Source organism: Pleurodeles waltl, chromosome 8, assembly GCF_031143425.1.
Source record: "Pleurodeles waltl isolate 20211129_DDA chromosome 8, aPleWal1.hap1.20221129, whole genome shotgun sequence".
Taxonomy (NCBI): Eukaryota; Metazoa; Chordata; class Amphibia; order Caudata; family Salamandridae; genus Pleurodeles; species Pleurodeles waltl.
This window is the reverse complement of record NC_090447.1, coordinates 881391376-881409785: the sequence shown is the minus strand read 5'-3', so window position 1 is coordinate 881409785 and position 18410 is coordinate 881391376. Positions and strand designations below refer to the sequence as shown.

Sequence of the window (18410 nt, the reverse complement as noted above, 5' to 3'; positions counted from 1 at the left end):
CCTTCACAAAGGACATTGTAAGCTATTTATTACACTTACAAAAGTCTAATTTAGCATTCTCTTCCATTAAAATACATCTCACTGCAATATCTGCCTATCTGCAGATTACACATAAAACATCACTTTTTAGAATCCCAGTCATTAAAGCATTTATGGAAGGAATAAAAGGAATCATACCTCCAAGGACGCTACCAGTACCTTCGTGGAACCTTAATATTGTATTAACACGACTCATGGGCCCACCATTCGAACCCATGCATTTTTGTCAAATTCAATATCTGACTTGGAAAGTAGCCTGTCTAATAGCCATCACATCACTTAGAAGAGTGAGTGAAATATAAGCATTTACTATTCAGGAGCCCTTTATACAAATACATAAACATAAAGTGGTTCTCCGTACAAATCCAAAATTCTTACCAAAGGTCATTTCACCATTCCATCTAAACCAAACTGTGGAACTCCCAGTCTTCTTTCCACAACCAGACTCAGTAGCTGAAAGGGCCTTGCATACATTAGACATAAAGAGAGCACTAATGTATTACATTGACAGAACGAAACAATTCTGTAAAACAAAACAATTGTTTGTAGCTTTCCAAAAACCTCATGCAGGCAATCCTATATCCAAACAAGGCATTGCCAGATGGATAGTTAAATGCATTCAAACCTGTTACCTTAAAGCAAAAATAGAATTACCCATTACACCAAGAGCATATTCCACTAGAAAAAAGGGTGCCACAATGGCTTTTCTTGGAAATATACCAATGTCAGAAATTTGTAAGGCAGCCACCTGGTCTACGCCTCATACATTTACTAAGCATTAACGTGTAGACGTTGTTAGCAACACAACAAGCCACAGTAGGACAGGCTGTATTAAGAACATTATTTCAGACAACTTCAACTCCTACAGGCTAACCACCGCTTTTGGGGAGATTACTGCTTTATAGTCTATGCAGAGCATGTGTATCTGCAGCTACACATGCCACCGAACGGAAAAATGTCACTTACCCAGTGTACATCTGTTTGTGGCATGAGACGCTGCAGATTCACATGCGCCCTCCTACCTCCCCGGGAGCCTGTAGCCGTTTTTAGTTGCATGAAAATTGTAAATATGTAAATAAATATTATTTGAATACACACTATATACATACATTACTACTCCATTGCATGGGCACCTCTAGTATACTCACAACTCCTACCTCACCCTTTGCAGGGAAAACAATCTAAGATGGAGTCGACGCCCATGCGCAATGGAGCCGAAAGGGAGGAGTCACTCGGTCCCGTGACTCGAAAAGACTTCTTTGAAGAAAAACAACTTGTAACACTCCGAGCCCAACACTAGATGGCAGGATAATGCACAGCATGTGAAACTGCAGCGTCTCATGCCACGAACAGATGTACACTGGGTAAGGGACATTTTCCATATATCTCAAAACAATACCCTTTCAGGCTTTGAGTGGTGCATAAATTATGCAAAAAAACAAATAAGCAAGGAACTCTAGGTAGTTCCCAAGTTTAGGTAGAGACCAGTCACCGACACTCTGAATCTGCTCACCTAAAATGTCTGTTTCTGTAGCAGAGTTTTTTTAGGCATACGATGATTAGCACAGTGCCATCCACGCAGAGCTAGAGAGTGACAAATCCTTTTGCCATTGTTCCATAGGATTGGCAAGTGCCATCCGTGCCAAGCTGGAAAATGACAAAAGCCTTTTACCACCCTGGGCACAGTAATATAATATAAATGTATAATAATATTGGTGGTGGTCAAAAGGTTAGGCCATTGCACTAAGTCAGACCTAAACATCCATGTAGAATAATGACTGCCCTATTCCTTGTGCTACTGCCAGAGAAAGCTACCATAAATTCACTAGTTATGTAAAACACTTTCATAGTATTACAAGGTCATGTGTTTGCCCCTTAAAGTTCAAGCTTTGGCAGCTGCATAAATAAACAAATTGATCACAGTTGTGTGTAGGGCAAGCATAATTTTTTGGGAAGCAGGCAGCTTCTGCCCAATCAAAACATGTACAGCTGACTCTAAACATGTTACATAATTGGCTGGCGTCTTCTGTATTGTTAAACTAGACCATAAAATGACTGCCAGGGTGCATGGAGCACATTTTTGAATAGACAAACAATTCAAATATGACTGATTGTGCATACACACGTGTAGGAAGCCATCTCTCAATGCTTTTTTTGTAAAATGTCTTTACAAAAACATTTTTTTCTCAATAGCTTTGCATTTGTATGCGCCTGTGGGCTGCATTTGTATTTTTTTTTTTTTTTTTGCAATCAAGTTTTACAAAGAAACATTTTGAAACAAAAATTGGCAATTCCGATAGGTCTGCACCAAACACCAGACCTATTGACTTTGCCACTGCTTGTATTGGTTTATTGTAAATCTGTGGAGTACTTGTTTGAGTGATTTGTTATCAAAAAAGACAATCCATGTTTGAAACGGTTAATTTATTTAACGTTTAAATGTAAAATACTGTTTAAAAGAATCTTGGGGAAGAAACCACCTGGCCTCCAAAGAAGTAAGATTTGGTTTGACTGCATGCTCGCAGGTTAAATTTGAGGAAAGTAATCATACAGTACTTTTATAATAGCTAACCATCAAATTAAAAATCATAGTTATAGTTAAATAAAGACGGCTCGGTGCCCATGTGACAAAAAAAAGTCCTGCCGAAACTGACATGTAGTAAATAATGATGAGAAGGTGGTTAGGTAAGAAAGTGACGGTGGGTAAGATGATCGGACAAGACCAACAGAACACAAAGCACCATATGTGAGTAATCCTGTCACTGCACTCCATACATATGTCTCTTTGGCCCTTCCGTTGGGTTTCACAAGCATGAATGTAAACCCTCAGTCCCAGAGCCTTTACAATTCCAATTCGGCTGGTAACAGGAGTTACAGGAAAAACGAAATTCCGGGCTGTGTGGTAATTCCGTACCATCAGGGTTTTCTTAGGACACAATTCAGATGGAAAAGTGCTAGGAATTGGGGAAACATGGGGAATTGATGCAGAAACTCTAATCGCTGCCGTTGTTCCCCATTTCTTTATGTCACACTTGTAACAGAGCTGTAATACTGTATTCGTCGGGTAGTTCCCCCGCCACTCTTAATGAAGATTTTAGTATTCAAACATATCCATAAGCAACAGCCTAGGAAAGACATTAAGTGGGGAGAGCATAACTTTGAAGATATTGACTGCTTCAGGCGGTCCCAGTAACTCCCAGTCAGTGACGCACGTGGTAGAACGCGTTGAGGCGTCCATCTTGGCGGTGACAACAATACGAGCATTGAGGTCTTGTCTCGACCTGTGGAAGAAATGGGAACAATTTCTCACAGTGCATAAAAAGGTTATGACCTTTTTATTTCCCCTTTTGACTCCTTCATTTCCTCTGCATAGTTCGCACGCTTACCCTTCGCCGTAGCTCTGTTTCAGCTCAAGGGTGGAAGAAAAAACGGGAAAAAAGAAAATTCCTTGCCTGGGAAGTATCACATTCCTGTCCGTTTCAGAGGAATGGGGGCACCCATCTGCATCCCCACAGAGAGTACGGTTTTCTATTTCTATTTTTAGCTTTCAATATCAATTAGAAACCAAAAAGAACAATTTATATTTATGTACAAGACGAAATGCAAACATGTCATTGTACATTTCACGGATGTGTAGTAGCACAAGAGCAAAAAAGAGATGATAGAAAGAGTAAAATTATAATAATGTCTTTTTGAAGGTGAAACTCTTATTTCCACGTGCTGTGCCTTATTCCGTTATTTAGTGGCTGGGCTTGCTAAATCAGCCTATTAAAATATATGAACGTGTTGAACGCTTGAACCGAAGCCTACAACGCCCCACTATACCTCAACTACCTTCAGAGCAAAGAACTTTAAATCGCTGTTGCTGGTATTAACAGATGTAGTGGCACTCAGTGTTTTTTTTTTTTTTTTTTACATTTGAAGCATGAAAGGATACAAAATTGAGACTACGCGCTGCTGCAGGCCTCAGCAGCGAGTGTTTAACTCGCTGACCTATAGAATCCGTAAACAGCACTGAGGTACAATATAAGTTTTGGTGTCTCCTGAAAACTTCCTCTGACGGAGGTCATCACTGCCTGGGGTGGGTAAAGGTGTGAGATTCTCCGGCACGTGGTTCTTTGACCTTGGGCAATCCCGAAGCCCGCCACAACAGTCCTTAGATGTTTAAGATAGAGTCGAGAGTGGTAGCATCCCTTCTTCTCATTACAGTATACTCAGTCATTAGCCAATCCGGTGGACGAGGACTCCTCAGTGCGGTCCGAGGCTCTGGCAGCAGTACCGGTCAGTCAGGCGGATCTGGACTGGGGTGGTCGCCGGAATGCCACACTTGTCAGCAGAGGTACATGCGGTCCCGGGGAAGGGACCCGGATGATGGGGCAGCACGCGCTGTGCAGGCAGCAGGATATGCTCGATTCTTTGTCACAGGAGCCTGTTTGTTCTTTATTTAGCTTTTGGACCGTGTGGTGTTGGCCCCCAGCAAGGATGGCACAGCTTCATGTATTGTTGAAAACATGTTTAACAGATCTGTCAAAGTTACAGAAACAAAATGTGTAACATAAAACAGGCTTTACGCTCTCCTACATATTTCTGAAAGTGAAGCGAGCCAGACTTGTCTAATCTCGACGTTGCGTTCACGTGGGCTACCAGCAAGGGCATAAATGCTTGTTAGGGTTTATTCTGTATCTCTTCGCTACTCTCTTTTTAGAATTGTGATTTAAAAAACACAGCAACCCATGCATAAAGCAGTTCATGTACATGAACATTTGCTGCAAAGTGCCCCATTTTGCCACCGTCTAACTACGTTGGGGGAGAAACCACTCACACTAGACGCTTGACCTCAAGAACGGGGGGCTTGTGGTTGCTTTTCAAGTGTCGATTTGTTATGGTGCGCACAGGTCGCATATGGGTTAAAGTAGTAAAGATAACTATACACGTGAGAAATCTTTAGCTGTCTGTTTTCCGCGGTTATTCCGCCACCTAGTGGCTGAAACGTGACAGCTGGCTTCCAATACTAGAAACCAACGAGTGTACCTGTGAATCTATATATATATATATATATATATATATACACACACACACATTTACAAGACTACACATATAAAATTAGCTATGTCTTCACCTCCCACCCTGTACCCCAGCCACCTCTCTCTGCTCCCCACTCCGTCTCTGCTGGGAGCAGACAGGGGACTGTGTTGCCTGACAGTAACAGTTAAAATACTTTAATTATTTCATACTTTGTAGACCTCTTTAACTTATGCTTCCCTAGATGATATGACCTTTGTCCCAAAAACCGGGACATTTATTTAAAATTAAGAGAAGCGTTGGGGCACCGGGACAGTCTTCTAAAAACCGGGACCCTCCGGGGAACCCCGGGACGTCTCGTCACCCAAATCTAATATGAGAGACATTTTTTCCCAATACCCAACAAAGTAAAGAGCAAATGCTTCTAGCTGCGTACCAGAAACAACAATGGCAAACATGCAACTAAACATATTCACAAAAGCACCACAATACCAAAGAGCCAGCTCAAGAGACCCGGTCTGTGATGGAATGCTCGAGGTCAGGGTACATGGAACCAGGGCCTGATGTAATAAAGAATGTTATCTCTTCTTTGTCTATTGGAAAATGAGTTGACACTTAAGGACCAACTTCTGTTGCCATACTTTTGACAATACAGCACTATAAATCATATCTATAACTTATTCATATGTAATTAACAAACAGAGCAAATAATATGGCACCAAGCCTTGAATAATAGTAATCAAATACACTTTAGAAAATAAATGGGGGCTGTACATCTTTCCATCACCTTCTTTTCGTCTCACCTTAGTGAACAATTATGAGACGGTGAACATAGAGATCTTCTAATTGTAGTAATTAGGAATTGTCTGTATAAACAAAGTGCAAGAGCACATGTCTGATTTCTCAGTTAGCTGATTCTTCGAGATTCCTGTTTAACGCCAGACAAGATTTGGCAGTCTGCATTTTTTTAATTCTCAGCAAGAGAGGATTTTGAGTTGCCAGGCTAGTAAACCTCTCCCATGAAGGGTTCACTTGGCACCACTAAAAACTAGCATTGAAAATGCAATTGGTCCGCATTTGTTTGTGTTAGAGCTATTGGCATTGTAAATGGGAATCTCTTTTACCTTTGTGTTATGGAGTGTACGTATGTGGTGTGAGGTGGAATTATGTGGGTTAGATTGGATTAGTTAGTTGTGGAATTGTGTGCCGTGGAATTGTGATGTGGAGTGGATTTGTGTAGTAGTGGTATTTGGTTTGGAGGGCTGTGAAATTATGTGGATAGTAATTATGTGGTATTGAGTGTACTGGTATTATATGGAGTGGGATTGTGTGTTATGGATTGTAATGATGTTTAATGGTATTTTGTGGAGTGGTATGTAGTGGAGTTTAATTGTGTGGTGTGCTGTTGAAATTTGTGGCATGATGTGTAATTGTGTGGTGTGGATTGAATGTATGTGGTGTCCTGTCTGATATTGTTGTTGAGTTCTGTTATGTGGTTTTGTGTCGAGTTATGTGGTGTGGATTGGAAATGTGTGGAGTTGAATTGTGTGGTGTGGAACTGTGTAGATAGCTTTGCCTTTTTGGTGACAAAAACAAATACGTAGATCTGTGTGTTTGGGTGTTAAAAAAAAAAACAGAAAGAGAGCTAGAGCTATTCGTGTTGTAACTGTAAATGTGTCTTACCTTTGTGTTATGGAGTGGGTGTATGTGGAGTGGAGTGGTATTATGTGGGTTGGATTGGAATTGTTAGTTGTGGCATGGGGTGGATTTGTGTAGTGGGATTATGTGGCATGTTGTGCAGTGGGATTATGTAGATGGTAAATATGTGTTTTTGAGTGTATTGGAATTATGTGGAGTGGGATTGTGTGTTATGGAGTGTAATTATGTGGAATGGTAGTTAGTGTTGTGGGTTGTTATGTTGTTGGGTTTAATTATGTGGTGTGCTGTTGAATTTTGTGGTATGATGTTTATTATTTTTTGTGAATTGGATATATGCGACATGGAATTGTGTTGTGGAGTGGAATTATGTGGTTTGGTGTGAAATTATGTAGTGTGGAATGGATTTGTGTGAGGTTGAATAGTGTGGCATGGAACAGTATGGCTTTGAGTTAAATTATGTTGAGTGGAATTCAGCGGCGTAATGTGGAGTGTATTTATGTGGATTGTTGTTATGTGGCATAGAGTGGATTTATGTGGGTAAACATACGAAACCAGAGTGAGAGAAAGAGAAACAAGAAAGAGACAATGGGGGAGACAAAGAGGAGTGATGGAGAAAGAGAAACGAGGAGGAGATAGAAAGAGAAACATGAGGGGGAGAAAGAGTGATAGAGCAGAAAGAGAAACAATGCTGAGAGAAACAGGAGAGGGAGAAAGAAATGAGTACCTGAAAGAGAAACAAAAAGAGAAAACACGAGAACAAGAATTCAAGAGAAATAGAAGTGGCAGAGTAATGGTTTGGAGTTGGAAAGTACGACTAGAAGCACAAGGTCAAAACATCCAGTTTTAAGAACAAAGACCTTATGATCTCAGTGTAGTGCAAAAGGATAAAATACTGATAATTGAAGGAAAAAAATACCTTTGTCAGGTGGAGAAGAATATAATATATTTATTTTTAGCAGAAAATATTTTAAGGGATGGATGACCTTTCAAAGGAGATTATATTTACTGGATATGTTATGTTAGAAAGAGCCGGAAAAAAGAGCATCTTGTCTGATGGCCACCTACCAATTCGTTTGTTGCTCTTTAGAGAACTGCAGAAAATTGATTTGATCATCCATCTATTGTAATGAATAAATAGATAAAAAAATAAAGTAGAGTATTTTTACATTCCTTGTGTGTAACAGTTGAGATGGTCCTTCACAATCTTTAGAAGAAATTCCCATTTGAAAATGTTTCTGTACTCATTTAGACTATTGAGTAAGTTGCCATCAAAAGGGTGAACAGCTACAATTGGCTAGTTTGCTAATGAGAACATGTGACGTAAGACAGGCTCAAAGAGCTAGTCAGTGACGGTGTGACGCAGGGACACAAAACAAATAGATAAAGTGGGCGTGTCTGTCATCATTTGGCTTGTGAGATGGAACGGTACCTGTCAGTAGCCTTCTTGCGCATATGCTGCCAAAGATTAAGATCTAAATTGTGCTTTACAATTCTCACTGGCCCGAAAATGTACGGGGCCAAATGCTTTAGCATCTGGGTTCACAATCAGAAGGAGGGTGAGCACTATACATATTGAAACTGCACAAAAATGTATCAGCTGCCAAGAGATGGCTGGAATGTAAATCACATCCAGGAACGTATACAAAGGGTCTTGTCTTTAGAAATAGCCATCACACGTTTTGGAAATGTTTGGTGCTGTTATAGGCTGAAATGTACTCCAGGTAATAAGGCCTTGCTTCTGTACCTATACTGAATGGTTACATTTTGGCTACATGTTGGTTAGCATCTATGTCAATCATGCAGCTGTGGAGAGGGAAGCTGTGTTTGCCAAGATCACGTTATCCCACTGAAGATTTCTTTTAATTGGATCTTTGATCCTTTGGAGGCAGGAAAGTCACAACTGTTTCATTAGACCACGGAATCCAGTTTCAGACATAAATGCATGCATACACCAGTGCAGAGTTCTAAAATGAGCAAAATTCAGTCTATGCACGGCGAGAGGTGGATTCTGGGATATGTGGATCATGTATATTGGGTACACTTTAAAACACTTTACTTTACACAGTCTCTGAAATCAAACTTCTAGAAGGAGTCTGCATCACTCTGAAACAAAAATGTACAATCATGTTTGAAAATAATTAACTTTTGCATCTCTTTGAAAACATGATTTACGTCATTAAGAGGCTGCATTGAAAGCATAGGCACCAGGTGACCCAATGGAGAGAGAGGATATGATGTAACAGCCAGAGCTGCGACTGTGGAACTGGGGAACCAGGTTCGAGTGTCGGTGTTTGATCAACATCTTGTGATTCTGGGCAAATCACTTTATCTGCCAGTGCCTACCAAAAATGAATGTGTCCCTGTGCAATGTAACTGGTGCTCATGTAAAGCACTGCAATACCTTTGGGTAGAGTTCGAGATATATAAAACCAAATGTGATTGGTCGGACTGGCAGTTAGCCCCTGCTTTCAGGCAACAACAGAGCTCTGAAGTAGCCCACTTCCGTGTCTGAGTATCTCACCAGGCCCAAATTATCATTGCAATCCATTAAAAAAAAAGCGTAGTGCCAGGACTACAAGTCCCAGAATCCCCCAAAACTTCCTGGTGTTGATGAGCTACTCACGCATGGAACTGGGAAATGTGAGAGCTCTGTTATGGATTACAGATGACGTGAGGCAACTTGGAAGTTAGGTAAGGAATTTCAATTTTATGTCCTTTTTAGGTCCATGATCACGTTGTGGTGACAGTTTGTTTAAAAATAGGTGCTACATAACAAAACACCACTTGCCTATGTCACTGATAATCTTTTCACTAAGATGTAATATTAAATCAAAACATACATCTGTCAGCAGTGATTTCACTGACAGTAACTACTATAAAGAACAAAGAGCATTTTATTGACCGCTCATCAACTAACTCCCGGAATTGGATAGCTTTATTGTTTGAAACAACACACTCACCAACATTCAGAAATGTAATCGTGAAGGTCTGTCAGGAGCATCATGGAAATGTCTTGTTTCCATTAACAAGCATTAGATGGATAGATATTCCTTGCCTCCAGCAAACAAAAACACACATTATTAAAGAAAAAGTGAATGAGAAAGCAGACAGCTATGTAAGTGAATGCAGTGTTGATACCCGATGGGCCCATGATTTGTTTTATTTGCGGCTTTATTATACTGCTGAATGTGAGATGAAATAGAGCGGTAAAGGCAGATTAAGGTACAAAATCTGACAAGGCAAAGCGACACGGGCATAAAGGAGGGAGGGAAGAGGGGCGAGCATACAATAAAATATTCCATGTCGCTGCCGTAGATAAGGAGGAGGGGGCAGATGAGAGAGAGAGAGAGAGAGAACAGCCCAAAGTGAGGGAAAAGCGGAACATACGTTTTTGTGTTTGCCTACAGTGGTTCGCAAAGGGGGAGGAGTTTGGCAAACCCCCAACATTGGGCAAACTCTGCATAATTCCACAAAATCTACCCAGCTCAATACATTTGTGGAAAATGAGCAAATTAACTTTGTAAGCAAAATTTCCCTCACGCTTGGGTTACTCACGTTCCTCAAGAATGTTTTTCCCTTCACTGGTTCCATAATTAAAGGTGCCTGTCCGCAGTAGGGCATTTCTTCAGTTTGCTGTCATCTCTAATTAAACTAGTGGCTCTGTGCATGACCCGTCGGTGAAGTGTGTGCCTTGGTGGGCGAGCACACAGGGTCCCTCCCCCACCAGCACTCACCCATTTAGAGAAATGAAACAAAAGTAAAATGTAGCAAACAGCGTCCCTCCCCCACCGGCACTCAGCTAGTAAAAAAAATGAAACAAATGTAAAATATAGCGCACAACAAGCACTTCAAATGCACCAAGACACGTATTGGAGGCCTGCTGAGCAGAGTTTTATGAAGCCTGCAAAGATACGTTGATGAATGAGATAATCCCTTAAGGTTAACACGAGCAGCTGCGTCAAGCGGGCGCTGCACATCCCCAAAAAGCTTAAATGAATAAGAAGAACATCACATGAAGCAGGTGCATAAATTAAAAGAACAGTGTGTCTGTGAGGCGTGTGCCACGAGGGAAGTGCTCGATTACATTGAAGCATGGCGGGCGGGACGCAGGCACCATGCTAAGTGGTAAGTGCTGCTCTCAGTGTAAAAAAAAAAGTTCTAAAGACACAAAATCTGATGGGACACGTAAAAGAGGACAAGTCATGGGGACGATCTGTGGGAGTCAGCAATTGAGAGACAAGAAAATAAAGTAGTGGAGGTTGCATTGTAGCTAAGGGAAGACATCATCTCTATTGCTGGGGAAAAAAAAAAGCAGCTGAGAGGAGCACTGCACTCCCTCGCTGCTTGCATCGGGGAAATACTTTCTCTCCGATGCAGCGCTGATGTCAGAGCAGGAGGTGGTTTGGAGGACTCCGCGCTTACCATCTGTGCAGCGCAAGTCCTCTAAGAGACACACTGGTCTCTAGAAAACCCCTCAGCACACAGGTTTTTTTTCAACAACAAAGAAACACTGTAGTCAGTCCCTACTTGTGCACTGGGGGCACTGCAAAGTGCATGCTCAATCGGAACGAAGGAATGCACAAAAACAAAATCACCTGGTCTCCAGAGCGCTGAGGAAGCAGTCGTGGGGCGCCGTGCTAATCAAATAAAAGGCGTGCGATGGTGAAACATGAAAGCGTCGCCGTGACAGGATTTACAGGCTTGTTTTCACTCTCACTGGAAATGGAAAGGCAAGGGGAGCAGCTGTGTGTAAGGCGAGCCTTCCCATGAAGGAGGGAGTAAAGTCTTTTAATGCACAGCAAATGTGACCAGATAAGAAGATTTACACCTTGTTTACAGCAGAGCTCCGAAAGAGGAGCACTCCTCTCCAGAGCTCCAGATGAAAGATCAAAGTAGTCCCTGAGCACATCTTAAAATGGTGAGCAGTGTATTTAGATAGTAGTTCGTCTGATCTCCTGGGAGGAGTCAAAAAATTAAAAAGGTGGGACAAAGAGTAAGATTACCCAGTAGCAAGAAAGGATTTTTAAAGGACACTGGCATACACAAATCACAATGACTAGTTGAAGCTGAACCTCACAAACCATCTACAACAGGTCACTAAGTGACAGCGCAAGCACTGTCTAGGATCGACCTAAAAACAAAAGGAAGCCAAACACCCTTGTTAGTGTTGTGTCAGCTGTGCCTCATATTTTCCCTTATTCTGTGAAGCATAGTGTTAAAGCCTGGATAAAGGGTTCTGTGCTTGGCATAAAACTCTTGTAGAGTTTGTTGCTGATATTTTTTTTGTTAGGCCATTAAATCCTTATGGGTAATGAAAAGCTTTCACTTCACTCTTGAGCCAGCCCTGGATATTTTCCTTCATCCTTCGAGACACAAGTGGTGAGCAGACTCATATGTTGTTGTTGTATGAAGATGTTGACCCTGTGCTTTATGAAATGACTGTCTCACGTTTTTCCCTGTCTACAAGCAACTCAAGAAGAAAGCAGAACAGTAACCGAGATTCAAAGGTTAGGAGGGGGAACCCCCTGAAGAACCTTTTGACTTTGTCAGTGTTAGGTTTAGTTTGATATAGTTTATAAAAATGTGTTGTTGCACCTGCCAAGCTCTGGCCAATGCTAAAAGAAAAATAGGAAGAAAGCAAAAATATATTTTTGGGGGTCAAAAATCACACATTGGCAAAGTAGCTGCGGACAATGAAGGGACGTACTTTGGGTGAGGATGTGTTCCTTGTGAAAAGGCAGCATACCATCACTCACAGTGAAGTTAACCAATGGCTGAAGTCGACTAGCCTAATACCCCACGCAGTATATTTTAGTAGGCGGAAGAAAAATATGAATGACGCAAGAACAGACCAATGAATGAATGAAGAGGGCTGTCCGAAAGCCCCTGTAAATAAATATGTATAATGTTACTAAAATCAAAGATCTTCACTAAAGCCAGACCTCATAAACACGTTTTTTTGCCACATTGGTTATGTTGGATGTGACAGAGCACGTTTGTGTGGTGCTGACCTTGGAATCCTTAACGGAGAACCTACAGAGGCTACATTTCTACATGGATTACACTTGCTTTCATAGGTGAAATGAAGTGTCCTGAGGCACTACCAAAAATGAAAAAGTTGAAGGCCCCTCCTTATGACCACTTCCAAAGGTGAATTTAGAATCATGTACCCTGCTTCCTTCCACTTAAGCCTGAATGAGCATCACTGACCTTTTTGGGTGGCAGGCAGGACACAAGCAAGGGTAGTCCTCAGGCTGTCTCTCACTATACACTCCATGGCTTAGTGGCATTTTTTCTTTTAGTTTGACAAGAAAGTTCAGCCTTGTTTATTGTTTGTAAGATCACTTAAATCACTGAATATTCTAACATGTCCATTCACATAGGAATGATTTCTCGTCATTTTTCGCATTCCTCTTATTCTCACTTGCTACTATGTCTGACAGGATAGTAGGAATGGGTGGATGAACTAGTGAATGATATGTAGGCTAGTGAGGTGGTGGAGGTTATATCTGTCGGTGGAGAGATTTCCACAACCTCCATCTCCTTAACCAACAGCAGTACATTATTCCTATTTCTCTTCAAATGAAGGTACTCTGCTGTCAAGTTGTCCTTGTATTAGTTATTTTAAGAAGTTCCAGTGTCCTCTTTGGATGCCTGTTTTTCCTTTTGTTTATTTTTGAGAAATGCCTTTGTGTTGAGACTGTCTGTACATTTTAGTCAATGATACACTCCTAGAGTGTGATAGCTGGAATGTGAGAGGGGGGACTCCTGGGAAAACTAAACATGCCCTGATTTCAAGGGATGGAAGGAGCAAACTTAAAGGTTGGGGGCTGTCTACTGGAAAGCAGTAAGCATGAACTATACATTTGCAGACATGGGGTTTTCAGAAACAAATCAGAGCAGTTATGTACAAGTTTTTGTGCTCACAGAATAAGGGAAACTGGTAGTGCCATTTCACTATTAAAAATCCACTGCCCATAAGGACCCTGCGACCCTCATATTACCCAAAAATGACTACAGACAGTAAGCAGTACTTAAAAGACCCTGATTGAAGATTAGAAGCTGGGGATAGTCGGTGAGGTATTGATGTACCTGGTCAATACCAATACCTTGGGGTTTGGAAATACCACAGGTCTTTTCACAAATCTATTTTCATCTGTAAATATATGTTTATTGGAGAACACACCTCAATTTACACATATCAGGAATTCACAAGGTTCCTGGCAGGTGTAAAATAGATGTGCTAGTGAATATTTCTTCACCTCAACTCCAGTGAAATCTGCAGCCCTAAATCCGTGTCGAGAATTGGCAAGGGGGCATGCTAAGGAATTGTCTATCGCAGTGGTTCCCAACATGTGGTCCGGGGACCCCTGGGGGTCCGCAAAGCCTTCTCAGGGGGTCCGCGACTGCTTAAAATTTAAAAAATATTAACCGATAGGGTCCCCGGATTCCAAAAATGATTCTTTGGGGATCCCCGGTTCCAATAAAGATAAAATGGGGGTCCACAGAAGTCAAAAGGTTGGGAACCACTGGTCTGTCGTGTAAGTGTGGGAACGTCTACAAATGTGTATGTTTATGGAAATTCCCAAACTCTGATCTCACCTTTTTCTACCCTGGAAATAGTTGTATGGTTACTCCCTTCCAGGACTGGAAGGTATTCGGAACACCCTCAGATTTGCTGGGGGTGTAGAAGAGCATTCCCATCTCATTGATGTTTTTGAGGAGCGGGAGGAATTGTTGGAGTTTCATTCCACGGAATTACATTCAAATTCTGTGGAATTCTGCAGAATTCAGCAAAGGGGCAGAGTGGGCACCGCAATGTGCACTGCATACCCCTTAGTGCCCTTTCATAAGCATGTAAGGTCACTGAGGGACACTTTACCCGTTCAAGTTCATACCCTTCAGTGCCCTCACATATTTATGTAAGGGCAACGAGGGGTGTGCTGCACTGTAGTGCAGTGCACTGCATACCCCTTGAAGGATATGCACCACAGTGCAGTGCATACCCCTTGGTGCCCTTACATACTTATGTATGGGCATTAATGGGTATCCACTCCAATGCAGTGCATACGCCTCAGTGCCCTTACAAATTTAAGTACGTGCAGCGAGAGGGGCATGTGCTGCGCTGCAGTTCAGTTCAGTGCAGTGTATACCCCTTGGTGTAAAGTTTAGTCTGCTGTCGTTTTTAAACATAGAGGGACTGCTCCTTCTTCCAGACCTGTTTAAAACCATTACAGTGCTGACTGGAATTACTAAATTACTCCAATTCCGTCTGCCTGTAGTATTTTCAACAGGCAGGTCTTCCAATACCCATAATTCTTCCCTCCAAACATGGAGGCTTCTAGTCCACTGTCAATACTAGGGCCCCTCAGCTTGTACTCACTATTTTGGACCAAAGTTTGCGCAGTACCAGTTTTCTCCAGCCATTTTATTTTCAAGTCCGAGATGGACCTCAACAACGGGCATTTGCTCGTCCTGAGCTCCTAACTATCCTCAGTGGACCTCGTCTTCTTTGTCCCGTTCTTGGGTACTAACCTTGCATGTGTTAAAAAAAAAAAATACCTTTTCGCTTTCTTCAGCTCCATGCCCACCTCTGCCACCGAACACCATCCTCAACTATTCCACTGAGCTCTCACATAGTGTCCTTTGGGCCCCAAAGTGTTATGCCTACAGGCCAGAGTCTCCTCATGTGCATGCTTTTGAAGGCCTGTGGGCCAGATGATCCACCACACAGTAGAACATCACTTCTCCAAAGATGCCATGGCCCAGTGCAGCACTGATTGGGGGTGGAGGGTGGAGGGTGGGGGAGTCACCTCCATATCTTATTTTGTTCTCAGACATGACGTGAGTGCCAAGCATCAGCAGCCATATTGGGATCTGGCCTCCCCCATATTCCTTGGAAAATTTTAGCGTGTTGGATCTGCCAACATTTGACATGGGTAAATTGTGGAGGGCAGAGATGGGTGCGTTATTATTGCATTACTTGAATTTCTAATTCCTGTTCAAAGTCCTGTTTACGCGTGGTCATAATTTACACCCACCTCCTAATCAGGCCCTAATTATCCTGAATAATTGTTCATAGAGATTGGCAGCGAGTGGCTGGAAGGTAGGGGTGTAAGCTACATGTGGACATTGCAGATATTTCAAGCTCGGTGTGAGCAACAGGCAAGGGATGAACTCTTAAAAAAAAACAGTGCACATAAACTGCAGAAGCTAAACCTCTGTTGGCCTCCATTCACAAAAGGACTAACTTGTGACTTTAAGTTCTACACAAATAATATTTTGCTGCTGTGTTACAACGGGCACATAATCGTATGATGTACTGAGTTTTCAGTGAGGTGCTTTTCTCCCTTTGGGCGATCCATTTTCCGTCTTTCAGCAGGCAGCAGTTCCAAAAGTTTAGTTTCCTTGAAAGTTTTTGTCCTCTAACTCCTTTCATCGTGTGCTTCTCTCATTCCCTCCGCCTGTGGGATTAAATGGTCTTTACTGTGTTCTGATGCTTCATATTGAGCCCCAAAACGATGTCTATGCACTTCCCCCACTCTGTCACAGTCATATCTAATTAAAATAGTTTTTCCTCATTCCTTAGCCCCCTTCGAGCATTGCTTGTTCTTCAATTCTTTCTTAAGAGCATCACATTTACTATGAAATAATGGAATTATTTAATCTTGCATATAACTAACTTTTGGTAACGTACATTGTTGAGAAAGCAGATTTATGTGTTTGACCAGTTCAAGTTTCATCATGTACTGTCGTGCTGTATCACTTGTCCTTACTAGCGTGGTGTGTAGGACCTCTCCAGACATTCAAACTTTGTTGTGAGACACTTGACATTTCCTGCAAACCAATACAAATTGTTGAGTGAAGAACTTGTGTCCAAGTAGAAAGGCTGTTATTAGCAGCTTACCTGTGTTCAGCTGTTCCTCCGTTTCTATGCCACTGTATGTTGCTTGTTCATTGTCCCTTCCGTATTTTATTTGCTTGTGAATGATTTGAAATGTTTGTAATTAAGTGTGCTTTTTACAGGGAAGGACGATCGAATGCTCACATTAAAGGAGATTACCAAAGAATCGGTGATGTCATGCTGAAGAACATTCAAAGCATGAAGGTAGGTGTGGAGGTCTGAGAAGTCCACACTTTGTTAGGGGTGGCAGACGTGTTGCCTGTGGAACAGATTTCCCCCCTTTTGGTTCCACATGGATCATTAACTAGAGTATTTCTCTCTCCTTACCACCTCTGAGTATGAATCCTTTTTCTGAGTTGGAGCATCAACTGTAACTAGTTGGCAGGAATGCTTAAATCAGCAGACAACCCAAAGACCGCTCTCGCTAAGTAAAGGCGTCTTACATCATTTTAGTGGATGACATCCTGAAGGACTGAGTGTTAGAAAATAAATCAAAATATCCATAATTAGCAGGGGAGGGATGCAAGGATGAAGAACTGTTTTTTTTTTTTTTTAACACCAGGCATGGTACAGGGAATTTGTAGGGGTTTGGTATCCTGCATTTTTGTAAAGATTGACATACTTTGTAATTATTTAATTTGTAATTTGTAATCATAAATAACTGACCTAGCAAGATTCATAGCAGTATGTTTGTATTCTCATGTGTCAGGCCTGTTAAAACTCTTAATAATACGTCTAAGCTCTTAAACCCCATTGCTGACTAGCCGCGGGTAGCCATGTGGCACATAGCTTTTCTAAAAGTTTAAAAAGTAAGTTCCACCCAGGCGAGCACTGTACCATTTGAATTGAGTTGAGTCAATGAAGTCCAGCTTGACTTGAACCAAACGTTTGGACCAGCTGTACCTCATGCTTTCTTACGTCCAGCCCAAATCCAAATCTGCATGGTCCAAGCAAGCCACTTAAATAGATTAATGCTGCAGTATAAAAACTTCTCTAAAGTCCTCAATTACTGCTTAGCACCTTTTTGATTTGTTTTGTATCCTTTTCATGTTTCTATTAGAAGGCAGGTAAGTTTTAATGACCATTACGGCATGCAAGCAATCCTTTTTAACCAATAACATTCAACAGCTTTGATTAGGCATGGAGCAATCCTACAAAGGTCAAGATGCTGAGTGCTTCTGGAATATTAGTGCTGTTACCCTTGTTGTTCAACATGGATATGAGTCCCTTAGCTCAGGTCAGTCAATATGATCACTTGCCCTTTCAGGATTGAAAGGATGCAAAGCTTATATGTGACTTGATGGCAAATCTAGTTTCTATGAGAGAATTAATGGGCCGTATATACTTCTTTATGACTTAACAGCCTTCTCTGTCTGAACATAAAACATATAGTTTTGGTTACCTTTGATTTAGCAACACCCTTTTGTTAACAAGGCCATGTTTCATGGGTCAAGACCTTTCCCCTGTGTATAGAGTTGCATTGCCAAGGATGCCTGTTCGACCTGGAGTTCTCATGCTTGTCTCAGTGATAAAGAAAATCCAGGTTTTTTGTAATTAAAATGTTCAGAAATGGTATTCTCACCCCTCCAAAGCAATTCCAATGCAGAGATGATTAGTTCACTGGTCCCATCTCACTAAAGGCTCAAAGATCCAGTACAAATGAGGCATATTACAAATGCATTGAATTCAATCCATTGACTTCAATGGCTTCAGTTCAAATCATTATGTAGCAAGAATAATGCTCCTATGGCAGGACACCATCAGCAAAACTTTGTCCCTCAGCACA

The 18410-nt window shown here is 41.6% G+C and overlaps 1 protein-coding gene across 6 annotated transcripts in view; it reads left to right on the top strand.

Moving 5' to 3' along the window:
- Positions 1–18410, top strand: part of FARP1 (FERM, ARH/RhoGEF and pleckstrin domain protein 1) — a 459262-nt gene that overhangs the window by 354735 nt on the left and 86117 nt on the right. For all 6 annotated transcript variants that reach the window (XM_069205182.1, XM_069205178.1, XM_069205181.1 and 3 more), the window contains exon 17: positions 16747–16828. In XM_069205182.1, coding sequence (XP_069061283.1) covers positions 16747–16828 — 82 coding nt within the window. The remainder of the gene's footprint in view (positions 1–16746; positions 16829–18410) is intronic.